Genomic DNA, 23,568 nt, shown 5'->3' on the forward strand with positions numbered 1-23,568 from the left:
GGCATCTTTAAGTGAAGTCCCATCTTCCACTGCAACTATGGATCTAGCCGCAAGCCTGGAGATTGGGGGATCCACCTTTGGACACTGGGTCCAGCGCTTGACCACGTCAGGGGGAAAGGGATAACGTGTATCCTTAAGACGTGTGGAGAAACGCTTGTCTGGATAAGCGTGGTGTTTCTGGACTGCTTCTCTGAAGTCAGAGTGGCCCAAAAAAGTACTGAATTTACGCTTGGGATACCTGAAATGGAATTTCTCCTGCTGCGAAGCTGACTCCTCCACTGGAGGGGCTGAGGGAGAAATATCCACCAGTCTATTGATGGACGCTATGAGATCGTTCACCATGGCGTCACTATTAGGAGCATCCAGATTGAAAGCGGTCTCAGGATCAGAATCCTGATCAGCTACCTCTGCCTCATCATACAGAGAATCCTCTCGCTGAGACCCTGACTAGTGTGTGAAGTCGAGGGTCTCTCCCAGCGAGCTCGCTTAGGCTGACTGGGACTGTCGTCCGTGCAGAGCCTTCAGCCTGGGATGTATGGGACCCCCTTGGAGCACGTATTAGTTCCAACTGAGGGAGACCGGGGGGCATTGTTCAACAGTGCCCATTGTCTGAGTCACCGGCTTGGACTGCAAGTTTCTAGAATCTTGGTCATAGTCCCAGACATTTTATCCGCAAAAAACTGCAAACTCTGTCCTCTGGACAGTTTCACAGGTGGCTCTCTCTGGGCCACCACTAGCAGAGACTCTACCCAATGGGGGTTAGTGGAACCTGCCGGTAAAACAGCCTCACATGCGGTACAGACAGCATAGAAAGCCTGTGCCTTGGCACCCTTGCTTTTCTGCGGACGACATGCTGTTGTCTCCTCAGAGCAATCCAGGGGTATCTAGCCAAGAAGCGACCGTACAGTGCAAATATAGGTACAAGCATAAAGTACACAAAACACTGTGGCACTAGTGGGGTCAGCACCAAGGTGCTGCTTACCGCCCGCTTAAGCGGGTGTGTGGTCGCCAGAATCCCTTGACCGGGTCTCCCAGAGCCTGTGTCCGTTCTCCAGCTTAGACTGCATGCAGGAATGGCTGCCGGCGTCCTGTGAAGAGGGGCGGGCCGTGGGCGTGCCCCAGACAACGAGCGGGAAACTGGCGTCCCACTGTGCCCAGTGAGGGGGCTGGAGTATGTAAATAAGACTCCAGCCCTCGGTGCTGACCATTGTACAGCGTCCCGCCCCTTCCCTGACTGGCAGGCCCGGGGGCGGGAAGGAAACGAAACTAGGCCGCAAAAGCCGGGGACTCGATTTATAAGCGCTGCCGTCGTAAAAGCACGGTCAGCGCGGAAGTCCCCGGCGCACCACAAGTCTCATCCGCGCCGCAGCTTCTAACAGCGGCCGGCGCGGCAGTTTCCCACACATTAACTCACTCAGCTAAGCTGCAGTGAGTATAGCCCCAGCGCGCAGCGCTGTTGTCCCCGGCGCACTAACACACCCAGCATGCTGGTGTGTGTGTGCGTGGTCTGTACGGGGACACAGAGTACCTTAACGTTGCAGGGCCTTGTCCCTGACGATACTCAGCTCCATTCCAGCAGGATCTCCGGGTCTGTGGATGGAGCCCGGCCTCAGAGCCTGGAGGCCGGTAAGATCCCACTTCACCCAGAGCCCTCAGGGGGATGGGGAAGGAAAGCAGCATGTGGGCTCCAGCCTCCGTACCCGCAATGGGTACCTCAACCTTAACAAACACCGCCGACAAAAGTGGGGTGAGAAGGGAGCATGCTGGGGGCCCTAGTATGGGCCCTCTTTTCTTCCATCCGACATAGTCAGCAGCTGCTGCTGACTAAACAGTGGAGCTATGCGTGGATGTCTGACCTCCTTCGCACAAAGCATAAAACTGAGGAGCCCGTGATCCCACGGGGGGTGTATATGCAGAAGGGGAGGGGCCTTACACTTTTTAGTGTAATACTTTGTGTGGCCTCCGGAGGCAGTAGCTATACACCCAATCGTCTGGGTCTCCCAATGGAGCGCCGAAGAAATTGCAATTTTAAAACTTTGTATGTTTACACAAATAACCCAGAGAACCATACCACAAAAAAGTATGTTTTTTCCCACATGTCGCCTTCATTTCAGCAGCAGTTTTTAAACTTCCTTTTATTTTAAGATTTTACAAAGCTTAAAATTTTGCAGTAAATTCTTTTTTTGTTTTTTCAAGAACACTTATAAATCCTATTGTTTGATGGACAGTTCTGAAGTGACTGTAGGGTTCATTTCCTCCTCCTCACAACTTATTATGTGACTTCTTCTGACAACGGCCAAATCCCATTTGTGGCCAGACATGTCTGTTTGGGTTCAGCTGTTTGATTTTTGAAGCACAAATTTGGCTGGAATAAATTGCAGACACCATGTGCTGAGGTCCCAAAAAAGCAGGAATTCACCACAATTTATACCATTTGGCCGGGGCCACACGGGGGACTACTGCGATCCTCGCATGACACTCGGCTGACGCTGGCAGCACAGCGGGAACCAAGTGTCATGATAGAGTCCCTGCAACTGAGGTCCGACCGTGCGATCAGACCACAGCTGCGGGGGGCGGGCCGGCTTGGAGGAGGGGCGGTGCAGCGCTGAGGAGGGGAGGGCAGGCTCTGGAGGAGGGGAGGGCTAGCACTGAGGAGGGGAGGGCTAGCACTGAGGAGGGGAGGGCTAGCACTGAGGAGGGGAGGGCTAGCACTGAGGAGGGGAGGGAGGAATTTCTTAGTGTCTTAGGCCTTTGGGGAATTAAACCCTTCAAGGCATATATATATAGGGGTGAAGTAAGCATTTTTAAGCCTCAAGTGTTCAACAGAATCTTATAAGATTGGGCTATGAAAAAGAATAATAACTTTTTTTTTTTAGTGCTAAAATGTTACTTTAGCCACTAATGTGTCATTCTCACGAGCGGTAATAGGAGAAAATGGACCCCGAAATTTGTTATGCAATTTCTACCAAAAACATGGCAGTACCCCATATGTGGTGATATACTACCGTTTGAGAACACCGCAGAGAACCATTTGACTTTGAAATGCAGGTTTTGTTTGAAAGGATTGTTAGTGCCATTAGCAGAGCCCCTCAGGTACCAGAAACGCAAACCACATTTGTAAGACTTCACTGCTCAGGGAATTCATATAGGGGTGGTGAAGTGAGCATGTTCAACCCACAAGTGTCTCATACAATTTTATGAAACTAGAACATAAAAAGAAAAAAACTACGAGATTATAAAATTCTGTGAGGAGTGAAGCTTCAGAAATGTGGTAACTTGTGGGGGTTTGCTTTTCTAGCATATCAGGATCTCTGCAAGTAGCACCCACCATTATTCAAACACAATCTAGATTTCAAAAGCTAAAGGCTATGTGCACACTGCACTTTTTATGCAGATTTTGATGCTTTTTTTTGAGAAATCTGCACCAAAATTTGCATGCCTATCCTGAAGCTGCACACATGTTTTTTTTTCCTAGCAGATTTGGTGTAGATTTTTGAGCAGAAAAAATCTGCTGCATGTCAATTCTCGGGATGTTTTTTTCCCTTGTTTTTTTAGCCCTGCCATTGACTTTACAAAAAAAAAAAAAAAGCATGGAAAAAAAGACAAAAAAACTTGCATTTTTTTTTGTCTGTGTTTTTCTGCCAGAAGGTGCAGATTTGATGCAGAAAATTTCTGCACCAAATCTACAGCGTGTGCACACAAACAGTGCTCCTTCCCTCGCCTGTGGCCAACCATTAGTTTACAACCACTTGTGGGACATCACTGCGTTCGGGAGAAAAATGGGGAACCAATTATAAGGTCCATTCTCGTCTAATATCCCTTGTGAAAATGAAAAATTTGCAGCTATAACAACATTTTAGTGGTAACTTTTTTTATTCCATTTTTTTTTCTTGTTTGTTTTTCTTTTTTTAAGTAACAAACAGTTAAGACTGCCTCATTACAGTAAATGGTTTTGTCGGTGTTTCAGCTGAATCATGTTTTTGGAGAATCTTGATGGAAACCACAATGTAAGTTCTCAGAGTAAAGCACAGAGCAGATGACAGCAGAGCCTTAGGCTATGTCCGCACTTTCTGTTTTCACCTGCGTTTCAGCTGCTTTTTAGGTCCATTTTGAACTGCACCTTTTTCATGCCAAAATGCATGCGTTTTGATTTTACAGCAAAGTCAATGGTAAATGTTGATTTTCAGACCGCACTTTGCGTTTCTAAACGCTGCATTTAATTTGCATATTTTGTGGCAAAAACCATGCGTTCAAAGAAGCAGCATGTCAATTGTTTTTGCCATTTCTGCAGCGTTTTTCTAACATTGAAGTCAATGAGAAATGTCAAAAAGCAGCAAACATCAAATTTCCTGCGTTTTACCTGCTTTTTAGGTGCAGAAACACTGCGTTTTTAACTTCAAAAACGCATGTTTTTCACACATTAAAATAATGGAATAATATGTCCCTTTACACACACACACATAGTGCGACAATTAAATTAGTGAAAATTTTGTTTTTATTGCTATTTTTGCAATAAGATTTTTTAATATGCAATATTTTCAAGAAATTTAACAAATTTCATTGTTAATTTATAAATTATATCTGTTTCTTATTTTTTTCTCTTTTTTCAGTCTGTTTGACTATTTAATCTTTATTTAGCAGTGTCTTGATGTTCAAAACGCATGTCAAAACGCAAGGGGAAAATCATGTAAAAAGCGCTGAAAACGCATCTTAAACGCGGTAAATACGCATGCGTTTTCAGTGCTAAAGTTCTGAAAAAGGCAACTTTGGTCAAATCAATTAAGCCCACAACGTGCGTTTAGAACTGCAAGTAGGTGAACGCAAAGTGCGGTCTTAGCCTAACACTGTTTTTTGGGAGGCAGAATGAATGTTCAGCAGTTCCAGAGTGGCTTTATCCTTTAGATCACGATGATTATAGCGGAACCAGATTTAGGCCTTGTGCGCACAATGCGTTTTTACCCGCGTTTTTGCTACAGAAATTTCTTGAGAAAATAGTTGTAACTTTTCTGCAGACATTCCCCAGCAAAACCTATGGGGAAAAAAAAATAGCTGTGCACACACTGCGTTTTTTTCTCAAGAAAATGCTTACTGCAGAATTTCTTGAGAAAAAGAATGTGCACGTCACTTCTTTTCTGCAGGTACCTGTGTTTTTTTGCCATAGACAATGGTAAAAAAAAACAAAAAAAAAAAAAACGCAAGGACCAACCTGCAGAAAAAATGCACCAAAAAATGCGTCAAAAACGCATGAGTTATTGGTGCGTTTTTTTGAGCGCAAGTGCACTAATCTTTCAGACTCAAGAAATTTCTTGAGAAAAATCCTTTTTCTAGTGTGAACATAGCCTTATATCATGACCATCACCAGATAAAGATGTCCAGCTGGGCATACACGGATAAAAGTAAAAATGATCTTTTATTTGTAGCTTAAAAGTCCAATAGCGGTACTGGCATTACAGTACTGATATTCCATCATGGCTCAGTGTGCAGACAACGCATTTCGGCAAAGCGCCTTCCTCGAGTCCGATCCACCATTGTAACAAACATCATTTAAATAGAGTATGACCCCGTCAGAGACCCTCCCTGTGCAAATAGCTAAGCAGGTGATTAATCAACACAAGGGAGGGATCTTAAACTGGGAACGTACTCACATAGTAAAAATAAAGTAACAGAATCACAGCTCTAGCCAATATATTTTAAAGCATATGAAATTCAGCTACCTAACGGATTCCTAATATACAACTAGCTCAATATATTATTTGTCATAATCCGTACAAGTTTTTTTTTTTTTTTTTAAAGAACATTATTAGAAAAAAATCATTATTCAACCCACATATTATAATCACAAAAAGACCATTTTGATCCAAGGCATTCAAATAGTCAAACATGTAGTATTTATGAATATAACATTATTAAGTCTTGTCTGCTATTTAAGCCCTTCAGAGTACGTATCTCCAATGTTAAAATCCATATATTCTCATGATTAAAAGAGTTTTCTCCTATGATCTCCTCCCCGTAATGGTTTAGAAACCTTCTCAATGCCCGTAAAGCTAAAGTATCTAGTTTCCCCCTTATGTGTCCTTAGGAAATATTTGGAAACAGCTGATGTGCCTGCTGCTAGGGCATTGGGTATGTCCGACAAATGCTTGCAAATACATTTTTTTTAAAGGCCCTATCGTGCATCCGACATACTGTATGTAACAGGCCTGCCATTCAATTAAATACACCACATGGTCTGTGTAGGACGATAAGGGGCAATAACCACTCTCTTGTGTGCAACAGATAAATTAATAATAAATAAAATCATAAAATAATCTCTAAAAAATTGACATTTGTTCCATGTAATATGTAATTTGTTATATGTAAATTTTAAATTAAAGTAATTTATATTAATGTACTCAAAGAAATCCATAGCCTCCTGTGCAGTGCCACTACAAATAGTCAGCAAATCGTCTATGTATCTTCCCAGCAAAACAAATGATAAAAAAAATGGAATGAGAATATAAATGTTTCTCCTCCCAAACTGCCATAACAATGTTAGCTAATGAAGGTGAAAAAATGGCCCCCATACTGACTCCATTACATTGAAGAAAAAAACAATAGAAAAATAGTTATGGCTGAGAAGATACTGTACCGAATCAATCAAAAAATCCCTAACTACCACAACATAACTGCTATATGTGTCCAAAAAATGAGATGGCAACATTGTGTAATACAGCAGGATATAATCCCATAACATCACATGTAATAAATCAAAAATCTTCATCTCTTGAAAACTCATCAAATGTGGACACAACAATCTTAGTATCTCTTATATAGCTAGAAATAAGTTTAAAGGGAAGGTGTCGCGTTTTTTTATTTTTGTATTAAAAATAGTGATTATGAAATCAAGCATTTCTAATACAAAATGAAAATCGCAGCTTATTTAGTTTTAATTCTTATTATACTGGAGGCACTGGGGGCTGCCATGCTGGATTTGACGTGTGTGTAACGACAGTAACTCCTTCCTTTATGGCAGCCCCTGTGCATAGACTCTGATAGTTGGGCTCCGACCCCTTTGCTAACGTTACAGTGGGCCTCTGCTGTGACCTGGACGCGCCCCCTAGGCTGTCCAGTTCACAGCAGAGGGCGGAGATCAGTGCCAATATTGTGGAGCTCACAGCGTGTGCCGTTTGCTCCACTTTACCCCTGTCACCCGCCGGGATGTGTAAGTACGGGCTGCCTCCCCTCCCCCGTTACAGTCTCCGATGACATTCCATCCCTCCGTTCTCCCCAGCCCCTGCTCTGCCCCAGCTACTGCCGCTGCCCCTCCCCCCCGCCGTTACCGTCTCCAATGACAACCCCCCTCCCTCCCGTTCTCCCAAGCCCCCTCACTGCCCGCTGCCGCAGCTCCCCCAGATCTGCCCGCCGCCGCAGCTCCCCCAGCTCTGCCCGCCGCCGCAGCTCCCCCAGCTCTGCCTGCCGCCGCAGCTCCCCCAGCTCTGCCCACCGCCGCAGCTCCCCCAGCTCTGCCCACCGCCGCAGCTCCCCCAGCTCTGCTGTGTGTGTGTGTGTGTGTGTCACAAGGTCCCCATCAGGGGTGATGTATGTGTCTGTGTGTGTGTGTGTGTGTGTGGCACAAGGTCCCCATCAGGGGTGATTGTGTGTGTGTGTGTGTGGGGGGCACAAGGTCCCCATCAGGGGTCGTGTATGTGTGTATGTGTGTGTGTGTGTGTGTGTGGCACAAGGTCCCCATCAGGGGTGATGTGTGTGTGTGTGTGTGTGTGTGTGTGCGCGCGCGTGTGTGTGGCACGGCGCACAAGGTCCCCATCAGGGGTGGTGTGTGTGTGTGTGTGCGCGCGCCACTGCATGTGAGTACATGTGTGTGTACCGATGATACTGTCTGCAGGGTTGTGTATCTAATTCTATCCTGTGTGATACTGTTTGCATAGCTGTGTATCTAATCCTCTGCTCTGTGATACTGTCTGCACGGCTGTGTATCTAATCCTCTCCTGTGTGATACTGTCTGCTGAGCCGTGTATCTAATCCTGTCCTGTGTGATACTGTCTGCTGAGCTGTGTATGTAATCCTATCGTGTGATACTGTCTGCACGGCTGTGTATCTAATCCTATCGTGTGATACTGTCTGCAGAGCTGTGTATCTAATCCTCTCCTGTGTGATACTGTCTGCGGAGCTGTGTATCTAATCCTCCTGTGTGATACTGTCTGCAGGGCTTTGTATCTAACCCTATCGTGTGATACTGTCTGCTGAGCAGTGTATCTAATCCTCTGCTGTGTGATATGGCCTGAACTGCTGTGTATCTAATCCTCTCCTCTGTGATACTGTCTGCTGAGCTGTATATCTAATCCTATCCTGTATGATACTGTCTGCTGAGCTGTGTATCTAATCTTCTGCTGTGTGATATGGTCTGCACTGCTGTGTATCTAATCCTCTCCTGTGTGATACTGTCTGCTGAGCTGTGTATCTAATCCTATCCTGTGTGATACTGTCTGCTGAGCTGTGTATCTAATCCTCTCCTGTGTGATACTGTCTGCACAGCTGTGTATCTAATCCTCTCCTGTGTGATACTGTCTGCTGAGCTGTGTATCTAATCCTCTCCTGATACTGTCTGCAGGGCTTTGTATCTAATCCTATTGTGTGATACTGTCTGCTGCGCTGTGTATCTAATCCTATCCTGTGTGATACTGTGTGCTGAGCTGTGTATCTAATCCTATCCTGTGTGATACTGTCTGCTGAGCTGTGTATCTAATCCTCTCCTGTGTGATACTGTCTGCAGAGCCATGTATCTAATCCTGTCCTGTGTGATACTCCTGCTGTCCTTGGTGACACTTTGGACATTTGTGGTCATCAACAAAATGGCTCTACATTGTGTCCTTACACTTCATTCTCTCTTATCTGTTGTAAACACTCAGATTGGGAGGGGGGAGGCGTGCCATCACACACAGGAGAGCAGACTCCGCCCACTTTTACTACAGGCTGTAATCTAAGCTTTTTATACAGTCGTATTTCTGTAGGATTTCAGCAGCTGCTCCCCCTAGTGTTTAACAGTGGAAAATATCAAACTTTTTAATTTTTTTTTTAGATTTTGATCAATTAAAAAAAAATAATAATATTTAAACTAAACATTAAAACATTATTACTTTACATTTTTTCATTTATTGGAATCTTTTTTTTTTTTTTGACGATACCTTCCCTTTAACCAATGGTTGCAGGTAGTGGTCTACCCAATCACCTAATTTCTCATTAAGACCACCAAAACCTGCAACAATGGATCTAAGCGATGGGGAAACACATCCTTATGAACTTTGGCCAATGAATGATATATAGGGATTATAGGATGTTCAACAAATAAATAATCCCTTAATTTTATGTTTATTGCATGGGTAGATAATCCCTCGTCTAATAAATTTGATAATTCCACCATAGGATCAGATGGCAACTCTCTATACATATTTTTATTTTCAAGATCAAATAAATTCAAGATTTTATAAAGTCCTGAATTAAGGACCACTATTGGCTCCCCATTATCCAATTTTTTAACCAATAAAACTTTATTATTACTAAGATCTTTCAAAATATTGTTAGGAATCCATTAGGTCGCTGAATTTCATATGCTTTGAAATATATTGGCTAAAGGCTAGTTTCACACTTGCGCTATTTTGACGCAAACGGAATCCGTCACTAATGTAGTACAGTTCATTTATTTACAGTGGAAGCGCGTTACTATGGCGCATGTGTGTGTCATGCAGTACCCGCTTGTGTCCACACGATGTCGCGCTTCCAATGTAAATAAATGAACTGTACTACATTAGTGACGGACTCCGTTTGCGTCAAAATAGTGCAAGTGTGAGTGAGCCCACAGCTGTGTTTCTGTTACTTTGTTTTTACTATGTGGGTTTTAGTTCCCTCCCTTGTGTTGATTAATCACCTGCTTAGCTATTTGCACAGGGAGGGTCTTTGACCGGGTCATACTCTTTTTTAAATATGTTTGTTACAATGGTGGATCGGACCCGAGGAAGGCGCTCTGCCGAAACGTGTTGTCTGCATACTGAGCCATGATGGAATATGAGTATTGTCATGCCAGTGCCGCTATTGGACATTTTTTAACTACAAATAAAAGATAATTTTTACTTTTATCTGTGGAAGCCCAGCTGGACTTGTTTATCTGATTGATGGTCCTCTATTGTGCGGTTTGCTGCCATCTGCCCGAGCCTGCACACAGATTGATTTATGGTGTATACCGGCATTCCAGCTGAATGGTGAGTGGTTTCTCTGTTTGTTTTTGTGATTGCTTAACCAGATTTATATCAGGTTTCTCTTTTTGTGTTTCGCTACTTGTGCATGAGAAAAATGAATATTTCTCCAAAGTTATTTGGGGTCAACATATTCCTAGAACGATAACTTTTTACATTTTTGGACAACAGAGCTGTATGAGTGCTTGTTCTTTGTGTGATGGGTACATAATATTTTGGAATGATTCAGATTTTCAGATACAAAATAACTAAAAAACAGCAATTCAGGATTTTTATTTTTTTTTTACACCGTTCACTGTGGGGTAAAAGTGATAAGACAACAATCCTTTGGGCCAGCTGGATTTCTGTGATACTAGATTTGTATACATTTTTTATTCTTTGCTACTTTTGCACACTATAAACAATATTTGACAAAGTCTAGTTTGTCTTTCCAGCTCCATATTCTGACAGTTGTAACTTTACAGCTGCGTCAGGGCTTGTTTTCAGTGAACACTGGTTGTTGAATTATTTGCGTGTCACTATGATGAAGCAGCTAGACTTTTGTTTATTTTATGTTTTTACATTGTTCACTGTACAGGATAATTAATGTGAGTTTTATAGTTTGGGTTGTTTCAAACGTGACACTACCAATTGTATGTTTTTTTGCTTTAACACAAACTACGCTTTTACTGGCAAAGCAGTTTTTCATGATTTTGTGCATTTTTTCTACCTTTTTTTAATACACGTTTTATTGAATTTTTGAACTTGGGTGCAATGGCAACCATTGGGACCTGAACAGGGTACTGATGGAGTAAAAGAATGAGCCCTCTTCCTCTGTTAACCATATAAATGTTGCTGCTGTCGAGATTGCCAACAGCATCTAGGGGGGTTAAATTGCCACAGTCAATGTTAAACTCGATGGTGCAGGTGGAAACTGCAGGGTCTCAGCTATGATATACAGCGGACAACTGCTGCATTTTCACCCATCAGGGGGTGTTATTTACTTAATCCGAAGGCCTGATTCAGAGGTCAGTGATTCTGGTACGTATGTGCTAGTTTTTATACGTACAAGAATTACTGACATATGCAGATCCATTATAATCAATGGGTCTGCACACACATCAGTGATTTTTCACTGATCGTGTTTCCGTGCGGCGTAGACGCGTGTCCGTGATTGCCACACGGAGACATGTCCGTTTTTTTCTGGCATCACTGATGTCCCACGGACCACACTATGGTGTGATCCGTGAAACACGTACCAGAAAAACACGGACATATACATTTTCAACTCAACTTCTCCAGCGACGCTCTCTGCAGCCCCAGCTCTCTGCAGCTTCCTGGCCAGCTCATGCATATTCATGAATGCAGCCAGAGCCGACCCGGAAACAGCTGCAGAGAGTGGTGGGCGGATGCTGCAGCGCTGAGGACTTCAGCACCATGGAGAGCAGGAACGTGACAGGTGAGTTATGTCCATGTGCAATCACGGATTGCACATGGTTAACCACCATGTGCCGTAAATCACGGCACACGGAGGGACATAGGCGTTTTTTACACGTCAGTAAAGAACGTCTGTTTTTTACTGATGTGTGGAACAGGCATCAGTGACATAAAAAAAGGTATTAAAAGAAAAAAAAAATAAAGGGTTTTTTTTTTTTTTTTGAAACATCATTTCACACAAACAGCTCACCTTGCAGTGGGTGAAAGTATCTGTAAGAACCTGCAGCACAGATGAAGGAAGAGACTGGATATATTCAAAGGGCACGGGTTCCTCTATAGAGCAGACATACCGCACACAAGCAGTTAATGCTTCTATCCACTGAGACATATCCTGGCAAATAGAAGTTACAAGAAATGATCACTCTATACGTGAATTTATAGATTGTCACTTGGGATGCATGTATCATCTGGTTACACTGCAGTAAGACATACTTTGGACCTAGTGTATGAAATATAGAATAATGTGACACCGTGGTCTGTAGCACCCAGAATCCAAAATTAAATGTTGTACTGCAATGTAGAAAATGAAAGTTGCATGGAGATGTATGCATGTAGCTAAGTCTTCTCTGGAAGGGAATTAATGCAGAGGATCATGGCACCAGCTGGGAACCGGGCCGCCCTTCATGCACTTGTAGGCTCATTTACATAAATATTCAAGGATGATATTAGCAATGGAAAATCCAACATGAAGTAAGAAATAGTAAAATATAAGTTAAGCAAACAGTGCTAAAATCACATGTGATACACTCCTGCCATGAATCCTGCATATACAGTGTAGATTGACGTTCTGCCTAATTCTAATAGATGAAAAGAAGGGAATTTTGTTTACTTACCGTAAATTCCTTTTCTTCTAGCTCCTATTGGGAGACCCAGACAATTGGGTGTATAGCTTCTGCCTCCGGAGGCCACACAAAGTATTACACTTTAAAAAGTGTAACCCCTCCCCTCTGCTATACACCCTCCCGTGCATCACGGGCCCATCAGTTTTGGTGCCAAAGCAGGAAGGAGGAAACTTATAAATTGGTCTAAGGTAAATTCAATCCGAAGGATGTTCGGAGAACTGAACCATGAACCAAAGAACAATGAACATGAACAACATGTGTACACAAAAAAACAACAGCCCGAAGGGAACAGGGGCGGGTGCTGGGTCTCCCAATAGGAGCTAGAAGAAAAGGAATTTACGGTAAGTAAAAAAAATTCCCTTCTTCTTTGTCGCTCCATTGGGAGACCCAGACAATTGGGATGTCCAAAAGCAATCCCTGGGTGGGTAAAAGAATACCTCGATAAAAAGAGCCGAAAAAACGGCCTCTTCTTACAGGTGTGCAACTGCCGCCTGAAGGACTCGCCTACCTAGGGCGGCATCTGCCGAAGCATATGCATGCACCTGATAGTGTTTTGTAAAAGTGTGCAGACTCGACCAGGTAGCCGCCTGACACACCTGCTGAGCCGTAGCCTGGTGCCGCAATGCCCAGGACGCACCTACGGCTCTGGTAGAATGGGCTTTCAGCCCTGAAGGAATCGGAAGCCCAGAGGAACGGTAGGCTTCAAGAATCTGTTCCTTGATCCATCTAGCCAAGGTTGACTTGGAAGCCTGCGACCCCTTACGCTGGCCAGCGACAAGGACAAAGAGTGCATCAGAACGGCGCAGGGGCGCCGTGCGTGAAATGTAGAGCCTGAGTGCTCTCACGAGATCTAACAAGTGCAAATCCTTTTCACATTGGTGAACTGGATGAGGGCAAAAAGAAGGTAAGGAGATATCCTGATTAAGATGAAAAGGGGATACCACCTTAGGGAGAAATTCCGGAACCGGACGCAGAACCACCTTGTCCTGGTGGAACACCAGGAAGGGGGCTTTGCATGACAGTGCAGCCAGCTCCGACACTCTCCGAAGTGATGTGACTGCCACTAGGAAGACCACCTTTTGTGAAAGGCGTGAAAGAGAAATCTCTCTCATTGGCTCGAAAGGTGGTTTCTGAAGAGCCGTTAGCACCCTGTTCAGATCCCAAGGTTCTAGCGGACGCTTGTAAGGAGGGACTATGTGACAAACTCCCTGCAGGAACGTGCGGACCTGCGGAAGCCTGGCTAGACGCTTTTGAAAAAACACAGATAGCGCCGATACTTGTCCCTTAAGGGAGCCGAGAGACAAACCCTTTTCCAGTCCGGATTGAAGGAAGGACAGAAAAGTGGGCAAGGCAAATGGCCAGGGAGAAAAACCCTGATCAGAGCACCAGGATAAGAAGATTCTCCACGTCCTGTGGTAGATCTTGGCGGACGTTGGGTTTCCTGGCCTGTCTCATAGTGGCAATGACCTCTTGAGATAACCCTGAAGACGCTAGGATCCAGGACTCAATGGCCACACAGTCAGGTTGAGGGCCGCAGAATTCAGATGGAAAAATGGCCCTTGAGACAGTAAGTCTGGACGGTCTGGCAGTGCCCACGGTTGACCCACCGTGAGATGCCACAGATCTGGGTACCACGACCTCCTCGGCCAGTCTGGGGCGATGAGGATGGCGCGGCTGCAGTCGGACCTGATCTTGCGTAATACTCTGGGCAGTAGGGCCAGAGAAGGAAATACATAAGGCAGTCGAAACTGCGACCAATCCTGAACTAGCGCGTCTGCTGCCAGAGCTTTGTGATCTTGAGACCGTGCCATGAATGCCGGGACCTTGTTGTTGTGCCGGGACGCCATTAGGTCGACGTCCGGCTTCCCCCAGCGGCAACAGATCTCTTGAAACACTTCTGGGTGAAGAGACCATTCCCCTGCATCCATGCCCTGGCGACTGAGAAAGTCTGCTTCCCAGTTTTCTACGCCCGGGATGTGAACTGCGGAGATGGTGGAGGCTGTGGCTTCCACCCACAGCAGAATCCGCCGAACTTCCTGGAAGGCTGGCCGACTGCGTGTGCCGCCTTGGTGGTTGATGTATGCCACTGCCATGGCGTTGTCCGACTGAATTCGGATCTGCCTGCCCTCCAGCCACGGCTGGAACGCCTTTAGGGCTAGATACACTGCCCTTATCTCCAGAACATTGATCTGCAGGGAGGACTCTGGCTGAGTCCAGGTACCCTGAGCCCTGTGGTGGAGGAAGACCGCTCCCCACCCTGACAGACTCGCATCCGTCGTGACCACCGCCCAGGATGGGGGCAGAAATGATTTCCCCTTCGACAAAGACGTGGGAAGAAGCCACCACTGAAGAGAGGCCTTGGCTGTCCGAGACAGGGAGACGTTCCTGTCGAGAGACGTCGACTTCCTGTCCCATTTTCGGAGAATGTCCCATTGAAGTGGACGCAGATGAAACTGCGCAAATGGAACTGCCTCCATTGCCGCCACCATCTTCCCTAGGAAGTGCATGAGGCGTCTCAAGGGGTGCGACTGGGCTCGAAGGAGCGATTGCACCCCTGTCCGTAGTGAACGTTGTTTGTCCAGCGGAAGTTTCACTATCGTTGAGAGAGTGTGAAACTCCATCCCGAGATATGTCAGCGATTGGGTCGGAGTCAATTTTGACTTTGGGAAATTGATGATCCACCCGAATCTCTGGAGAGTCTCCAGAGCAATGTTCAGGCTGTGTTGGCATGCCACCTGAGAGGGGGCCTTGACCAGGAGATCGTCTAAGTAAGGGATCACCGAGTGTCCCTGCGAGTGCAGGACCGCTACCACTGTTGCCATGACCTTGGTGAAGACCCGAGGGGCTGTCGCCAGGCCAAAGGGCAGCGCCACGAACTGAAAGTGTTCGTCCCCGATGGCGAAACGCAGGAAGCGCTGATGCTCTGGTGCAATCGGCACGTGGAGATAAGCATCTCTGATGTCGATTGATGCTAGGAAGTCTCCTTGGGACATTGAGGCGATGACGGAGCGGAGGGATTCCATCCGGAACCGCCTGGCGTTCACATGTTTGTTGAGCAGCTTGAGGTCCAGGACGGGACGGAAAGATCCGTCCTTTTTTGGCACTACAAACAAGTTGGAGTAGAAACCTTGACCCCATTGCTGAAGGGGAACAGGGATCACCACTCCTTCTGTTTTCAGAGTGCTCACCGCCTGAAGAAGAGCATCGGCTTGCTCGGGGGGCGGAGATGTTCTGAAGAAACGAGTCGGAGGACGAGAGCGGAATTCTATCCTGTAACCGTGAGACAGAATGTCTCTCACCCATCGGTCTTGGACATGTGGCAACCAGGCGTCGCAAAAGCGGGAGAGCCTGCCACCGACCGAGGATGCGGTTTGGGGAGGCCGAAAGTCATGAGGAGGCCGCTTTGGCAGCGGTTCCTCCGGCGGTCTTTTTAGGACGTGACTTAGACCGCCATGAGTCAGAGTTCCTCTGACCCTTCTGTGGCCTGTTGGACGAGGAGAATTGAGACTTGGCTGAGGTCCGAAAGGACCGAAATCTCGATTGTACCTTCCTTTGTGGAGGTCTGTTGGGTTTGGACTGGGGCAAGGACGATTCCTTTCCCTTGGATTGTTTAATGACTTTATCCAATTGCTCGCCAAACAGGCGGTCGCCAGAAAATGGCAAACCGGTTAAGAACTTCTTGGAAGCAGAGTCTGCCTTCCATTCACGTAGCCACATAGCCCTGCGGACTGCCACCGAATTGGCGGATGCTACCGCCGTACGGCTCGCAGAGTCCAGGACAGCATTCATGGCGTAGGACGCAAACGCCGACGCCTGAGAGGTTAAGGACACAACCTGTGGAGTAGAGGCACGTGTAACTGCATTAATCTCAGACTGACAAGCTGAGATAGCTTGGAGTGCCCATACGGCTGCAAATGCCGGAGCAAAAGACGCGCCTATAGCCTCATAGATGGATTTCATCAGGAGCTTTATCTGCCTGTCAGTGGCATCCTTGAGTGATGCACCATCTGCCACTGGAACTATGGATCTAGCCGCCAGTCTGGAGACTGGAGGATCCACCTTGGGACACTGAGCCCAACCCTTGACTACGTCAGGGGGAAAGGGATAACGTGTGTCATTAAGGCGCTTAGTAAAGCGCTTATCTGGAAAAGCTCGGTGTTTCTGGACTGTATCTCTGAAGTCGGAGTGATCAAGAAATGCACTCCGTGCTCGTTTAGGAAACCTAAAATGGAATTTCTCCTGCTGAGAAGCTGACTCCTCAATCTGAGGAGTTGGAGGAGAAAGATCTAACACCTGATTGATGGACGCTATAAGGTCATTTACTATGGCGTCTCCTTCAGGTGTATCAAGGTTGAGAGCGGCGTCAGAATCAGAGCCCTGATCTGCCACCTCCGCTTCATCTTCCAGAGATTCCTCATGCTGAGACCCTGAACACTGTGATGAAGTCGAGGGAAGCTCCCAGCGAGCCCGCTTAGCTGGCCTGGGACTGCGGTCCGTGTCATAGTCCTCACCGTGGGAGCTATGAGTCGCCCCAGGAGCACTTTGCTGCTCCAACCTAGGGGGGCCTGGGGACAATGATTCAACAGTGCCCGGGATCTGTGTTACTAGTCTGGACTGCAAAGCCTCTAGAATCTTAGCAGACCATCTATCCATAGACTCAGAAAGTTTGTCAGCAAATACTGCAAACTCTGTCCCTGTCACCTGGACGGTGGCAGCCGATTGTTCCACCTGGGCCGAGGGTCCCACCAGTGGCAAAGGCTCCGGCTGAGTGAGTGTCACAGGGGCCGAGCATTGCGCACAATGAGGATAGGAGGAACCTGCAGGTAGCATAGCCGCACATGAGGTACAGGTTGCAAAGTAAACCTGTGCCCTGGCACCCTTGCTTTTTTCGGACGACATGCTGTTGTCTCCTTTTAGAGCAATCAGAGAGGGTATATAGCCAAGGACACAGTGCGGCCGTACAGAGTAAATGTATACAAAATATGGATATAAATATACACTTCTGCACCCAGGGGAGCAAGCACCTAGTAACAGGTGCTGCTTACCGACCGCCCTCAGCGTTTGTGTGACCACCAGATTCCCTGCCTGGGCTCCCAGCGCTGTTGGAGCTCGTCTCTGAAGATCCCCAGCGTCAGCCGTGCTGCTAGTAATGGCTGCTAGCGTTCTGTGAGGAAGAGGGAGCCGTGGGCGTGCACTAAAAAGTGCGGGAATCTGGTGCCCCACTGTGCACAGTGAGGGGGGAGGAGGATACAAAGTATGCTCCTGCCCTCAGCGCTGACGTTCCGTGCAGCGTCCCGCCCTTACTCCTGACTGGCAGGCCCGGGGGCGGGAATATGCGGTACTAGGCCGCAAAAGCCGGGGACTCGAGTTATAAGCGCGGCCGGCAAACAAGCGCGGCCAGCGCGGTAGTCCCGGCGCACCAACACACCCAGCAGCTGCTGCAGCGTGTATCAAACAGGCGCTCTATGCGCCGTCCCCAAGGGGACACAGAGTACCTCAGAGTAGCAGGGCCATGTCCCTGACGATACCCGGGCTCCTGTCCAGCAGATTCCCCCAGGGGCTGCGGAGGGAGCGCGGTCCCAGTGCCTGGAGACCGTTTAGGATCCCACTTCACCCAGAGCCCTGTAAGGGATGGGGAAGGAAAACGGCATGTGGCTCCTGCCTGTGTACCCACAATGGGTACCTCAACCTTAACAGCACCGCCGACTCAGAGTGGGGTGAGAAGGGAGCATGCCGGGAGCCCTGTAATGGGCCCTCTTTTCTTCCATCCGATATAGTCAGCAGCTGCTGCCGACTAACTTGTGGAGCTTGCGTGCATGTGTGCCTCCTTCAACACAAAGCATAAAAACTGATGGGCCCGTGATGCACGGGAGGGTGTATAGCAGAGGGGAGGGGTTACACTTTTTAAAGTGTAATACTTTGTGTGGCCTCCGGAGGCAGAAGCTATACACCCAATTGTCTGGGTCTCCCAATGGAGCGACAAAGAAGAAGGGGGGAGAAAAAGGGGATATGGGCAGAGGGCCATGGCCTGCTCCCCATTGTCAACAGGAAGGCACCTCGTACACCCATCATCCACAGAACATTAACTCCTATCATCCACAACCAGGAGGTCGATACCCGACGGGCAGTTACGTTTTACTCTCCCTTCTTGGCTCTCTGCAGTCCTGATAACAGGCATATTGGAGCAGTTTAAGGCCCTGTGCCTACGGGAGATCGTACCTGCGCACTTTTCTGCAGGTATTTCCGCAGGTTCAATCAGCAACTCCTTGGAATCTGTAGCTACCCACTGATGCGGTATTTCTGCAGAATTGTTGTGGTAAGCCTGCAGATTTCGTGCGGAATTACTGCGGAATTCCCACCCTGTATCTCCATAGTGGAGGGCCTGGAATTCCGCAGATAATTCCGCATGAATAATGGACATGCAATTTTGTGCGGCTGTGGGAAATCCACATCATTTTCCGCAGTTGCAAATACTGCAGCATTGATACAGCACTCCCCAAATCCCATAAGATAAACATGGAGAGTGTCTGTACTTGCGAAAACCTGCGGATTTATCTGAAAAACCTATAAAATCCGCAGGCTTTCCGCAGCAAAATCCGCAGGCATTTTCTCCTGTGGGCACATGGCCTTACAAGCTGGACATTAGTCAGAATTAGATAGAACATCATCTACACAATATGTGCAGGATTCATGGCAGGCGTTTCTTGATGTTTGCATTTCGAGGCATTTTAGTGCAGTTTGCTTATTTATATTTTCCTTTTTCTGGATTTGAGCAAGTTGTAGCAGATAGCTTGCTACTTTCTGCAGCCATTGTGAGACTGTGACCGGGGTTATCTATGACGGCCGGTATGTCTCGCCCCGGTTGTGCTCACTCCATGATAGAAAGCAACTCCACTCCAGGGTTAATGCTGTTTCCCTACAGGCTGAAAGAAGGGTTAAAAGGAAACAGGAACAAGGGCGGGGGTGCCTAGTGTGAGGGAGTGAACACAACTCCCTGAGTTTTCTGCCGGAGAGGCACATGTGTACTGTTGTGGACTTTTGTTTGAGTATTAAACCGTCTGCTGTGAACCTTGGTGCCTGGATCCCGTGTCTTCTGCTGCGCAGCCGACCACGCTACCTCACATATGGTGGAGAATCGGCGGGCATGCCAGCCCGGTGAGGTGTAGCATCCATCCCTGGTGACCCAGCAGCGCATGTCCTGGATTCGAGCGGCTATACTACAGCCCAAACCCGGCGACGCCATGGAGGACATACTAAAGCAGCTGGCTCAGGCTACTGCACAGCAACAACAGACGAATACACACCTGCTCCGGACGTTGGATCATCAGCAGCAATCCTTGAAATTGCAGGAACAGAGGCACCAAGAACAGATGGTCCTCCTGGCCAAGTCGATCCGTGCCGGACCGGCAGCAACAACCCCGGGACCGGGTGACGACGGCAGCGTCCGGAAAGCGGTGAGACAAGCGTTGCAAAAGATGACCCCGGGGGATGATGTGGAAGCGTTCCTGGCGGTGTTTGAGCGGGTGGCCGAGCGGGAAAAGCTGCCGACCCCCCAGTGGGCTGAGGTATTGTCGCCCTATCTGACGGGGGAGCCCCAAAAAGCGTACCTGGACCTCTGTACCGAGGACGCCATAGAATATGCGTCTTTGAAAGCCGAAATACTGGCTCGGTTGGGGGTGAATACCTATGTACGGGCTCAGCGGGTAAATCAGTGGTTCTATGAGGAAGCCAAACCCGTACGCTCCCAGGCCTATGACTTGTTACATCTCGTAAAAAAGTGGTTGCAGCCTGACACTCTGAGCCCGGCGCAAATGGTGGAAAGGGTAGTAGTTGATCGTTTTGTGCGCACTTTACCCGTCACCATTCAACGGTGGGTAGGACAGGGCGACCCGAGTACCCTGGACCAATTAGTGTCCCTGGTAGAGCGGCATGTGGCTACGCAGGACTTGATACGGGACACTGAGACTTTGCGTACCACCCGTCGGTCCGGCCCCTCCAAGCCTAGGGCCAAGGACCCACCGCCGACACCGGTGCAGGAGTCCGCTACCGTCCCGTCTGAGGCCGCGCCCGCCGTCCCTGAGGTCCGGAAGGTTCTGTACCCTAAACGACAACTCGTCAAGGGGGTTTCCTTCCCTATTAGATGTTGGCGGTGCCAGCGGGTGGGACATATGGAAGCCCAGTGTCCACTCACCACGGAGCCCATGGATTGTGGGGTTACCCGGCGGGGTTCAATGTATACTCAGGTGGTGTGTACCGCTGACCTGGTCTCCCCAGAGACTGAACCCCACTTGTGCCAAATACAGGTGAATGGATGTCCGGTTACAGGCTTGTTGGATTCCGGAAGCTTAGTGACCCTTGTGCGATCAACCCTAAGGGCTAAAGTAAAGGCCACAGGACGTACCGTGGGGGTGGTTTGCATACATGGGGACCGCCGAGACTATCCCACGGGGATTGTCACCATCACAGCACCTTGCGGTCAGGTGCAACATGAGGTGGGACTTATTAACACTCTTCCCTATGACGTGATCCTAGGAAGGGATCTGCCCTATTTTTGGACTTTATGGAAGGGACCTCCTAAGTCCCCTCAGATATTGGTCAGTCCGGGACCTGAGCCCTACAATCCTGAATCCGGGACGCCTGCCGTAGGGGTTCCCATGATAGGGACAGAATGTGAACCCGATAGGTCGCCCCTAGAGGTATTGGCAGGAGAGGCTGAGACGGTCGAGCCCATCCCGGAGTTGGAGGCGTCCCCGGATACGTTTGGGACAGCCCAACTCCAGGACCCTACATTAATACATGCCCGGAGTCGGGTGACAGTAGTTGACGGGGTGGCACAGCTGCCCGGTGCCCAGGTAAGGTACCCCCATTTCGCTCTTAAGCAGGATTTACTCTACCGGGTAGATGAAATACGGGGCGTGGGGGTAGAGCAGTTGGTGGTGCCCCAGCCGTATCGCCAGCGGGTCCTCGACTTGGCTCATAAACACCTGATGAGTGGCCACCTAGGGGTCAAGAAAACGCAGGAGCGAATATTGCAAAGGTTCCATTGGCCCGGGGTCTTTGGGGAGGTAAAACGGTTCTGCGAAACCTGCCCGGAGTGTCAGCTTACCGCACCCCTGACCCACTTTCGCAGTCCGTTGGTGCCCTTACCCATTATAGAAGTCCCTTTTGAACGGATAGGGATGGATCTGGTGGGGCCCCTCGTAAAGTCTGCTCGAGGGCACCAACACATCCTAGTGATTAAAAACAAAAAGCCAGCACCAAATGTGCACTTCAGCACTAAACATTCCAAACTGTACTTATTATAAAAAAAATTTTTGAGATTTTTGGCAAAAAATTGCAATTTCTTGAGCTGCCTCGCCACGTCACGGCAAATCTCATTTGAGGCAGTCCTACACTAAAATATTTTTATAAAATGTGCCATACGGCCTCACATATGAATAGTAGAACTGCTCTCAGCAGCACTCACCTGGTCTATTTCAATCCCGTACCCATGACTGAGTCATGGCTGTGGGCGGGACAGGTCCAAGCAAATGCTGCATGAAGTAAATAGCCTGTGGACAAGGCCTGATGACTTAATGTGAACAGTCACCAACCGCCAAAATCTAGACAGATGGAATACATCCCAAATTGGGGTGCATAGCAAGGTGGAGGTCAACCACCGACCAATTCAATGAAGAAAAAACAAAAGGCCAGCACTAAATGTGCACTTCAGCACTAAACATTCCAAACTGTACTTATTATAAAAAATTTTGAGATTTTTGGCAAAAAATTGCAATTTCTTGAGCTGCCTCGCCACGTCATCAGGCTTTGTCCACAGGCTATTTACTTCATGCAGCATTTGCTTGGACCGGTCCCGCCCACAGATTGAAATAGACCAGGTGAGTGCTGCTGAGAGCAGTTCTACTATTCATATGTGAGGCCGTATGGCACATTTTATAAAAATATTTTAGTGTAGGACTGCCTCAAATGAGATTTGCCGTGACGTGGCGAGGCAGCTCAAGAAATTGCAATTTTTTGCCAAAAATCTCAAAAATTTTTATAATAAGTACAGTTTGGAATGTTTAGTGCTGAAGTGCACATTTAGTGCTGGCTTTTTGTTTTTTCTTCATTGAATTGGTCGGTGGTTGACCTCCACCTTGCTATGCACCCCAATTTGGGATGTATTCCATCTGTCTAGATTTTGGCGGTTGGTGACTGTTCACATTAAGTCATCAGGCCTTGTCCACAGGCTATTTACTTCATGCAGCATTTGCTTGGACCTGTCCCGCCCACAGCCATGACTCAGTCATGGGTACGGGATTGAAATAGACCAGGTGAGTGCTGCCAAGAGCAGTTCTACTATTCATATGTGAGGCCGTATGGCACATTTTATAAAAATATTTTAGTGTAGGACTGCCTCAAATGAGATTTGCCGTGACGTGGCGAGGCAGCTCAAGAAATTGCAATTTTTTGCCAAAAATCTCAAAAATTTTTAAAATAAGTACAGTTTGGAATGTTTAGTGCTGAAGTGCACATTTAGTGCTGGCTTTTTGTTTTTTCTTCATTGAATTGGTCGGTGGTTGACCTCCACCTTGCTATGCACCCCAATTTGGGATGTATTCCATCTGTCTAGATTTTGGCGGTTGGTGACTGTTCACATTAAGTCATCAGGCCTTGTCCACAGGCTATTTACTTCATGCAGCATTTGCTTGGACCTGTCCCGCCCACAGCCATGACTCAGTCATGGGTACGGGATTGAAATAGACCAGGTGAGTGCTGCCAAGAGCAGTTCTACTATTCATATGTGAGGCCGCATGGCACATTTTATAAAAATATTTTAGTGTAGGACTGCCTCAAATGAGATTTGCCGTGACGTGGCGAGGCAGCTCAAGAAATTGCAATTTTTTGCCAAAAATCTCAAAAATTTTTATAATAAGTACAGTTTGGAATGTTTAGTGCTGAAGTGCACATTTAGTGCTGGCTTTTTGTTTTTTCTACATCCTAGTGATTGTTGACTATGCCAC

At 47.4% G+C, this 23,568-nt stretch overlaps 1 protein-coding gene across 3 annotated transcripts in view; it reads right to left on the reverse strand.

Annotated features, from left to right (window-relative positions):
- Positions 1-23,568, reverse strand: part of FIRRM (FIGNL1 interacting regulator of recombination and mitosis) — a 229,243-nt gene that overhangs the window by 170,461 nt on the left and 35,214 nt on the right. For all 3 annotated transcript variants that reach the window (XM_075335974.1, XM_075335975.1, XM_075335976.1), the window contains one exon: positions 11,914-12,054. In XM_075335974.1, the coding sequence (XP_075192089.1) occupies positions 11,914-12,054 (141 nt within the window). The remainder of the gene's footprint in view (positions 1-11,913; positions 12,055-23,568) is intronic.

Source organism: Anomaloglossus baeobatrachus, chromosome 2, assembly GCF_048569485.1.
Source record: "Anomaloglossus baeobatrachus isolate aAnoBae1 chromosome 2, aAnoBae1.hap1, whole genome shotgun sequence".
Classification (NCBI taxonomy): Eukaryota; Metazoa; Chordata; class Amphibia; order Anura; family Aromobatidae; genus Anomaloglossus; species Anomaloglossus baeobatrachus.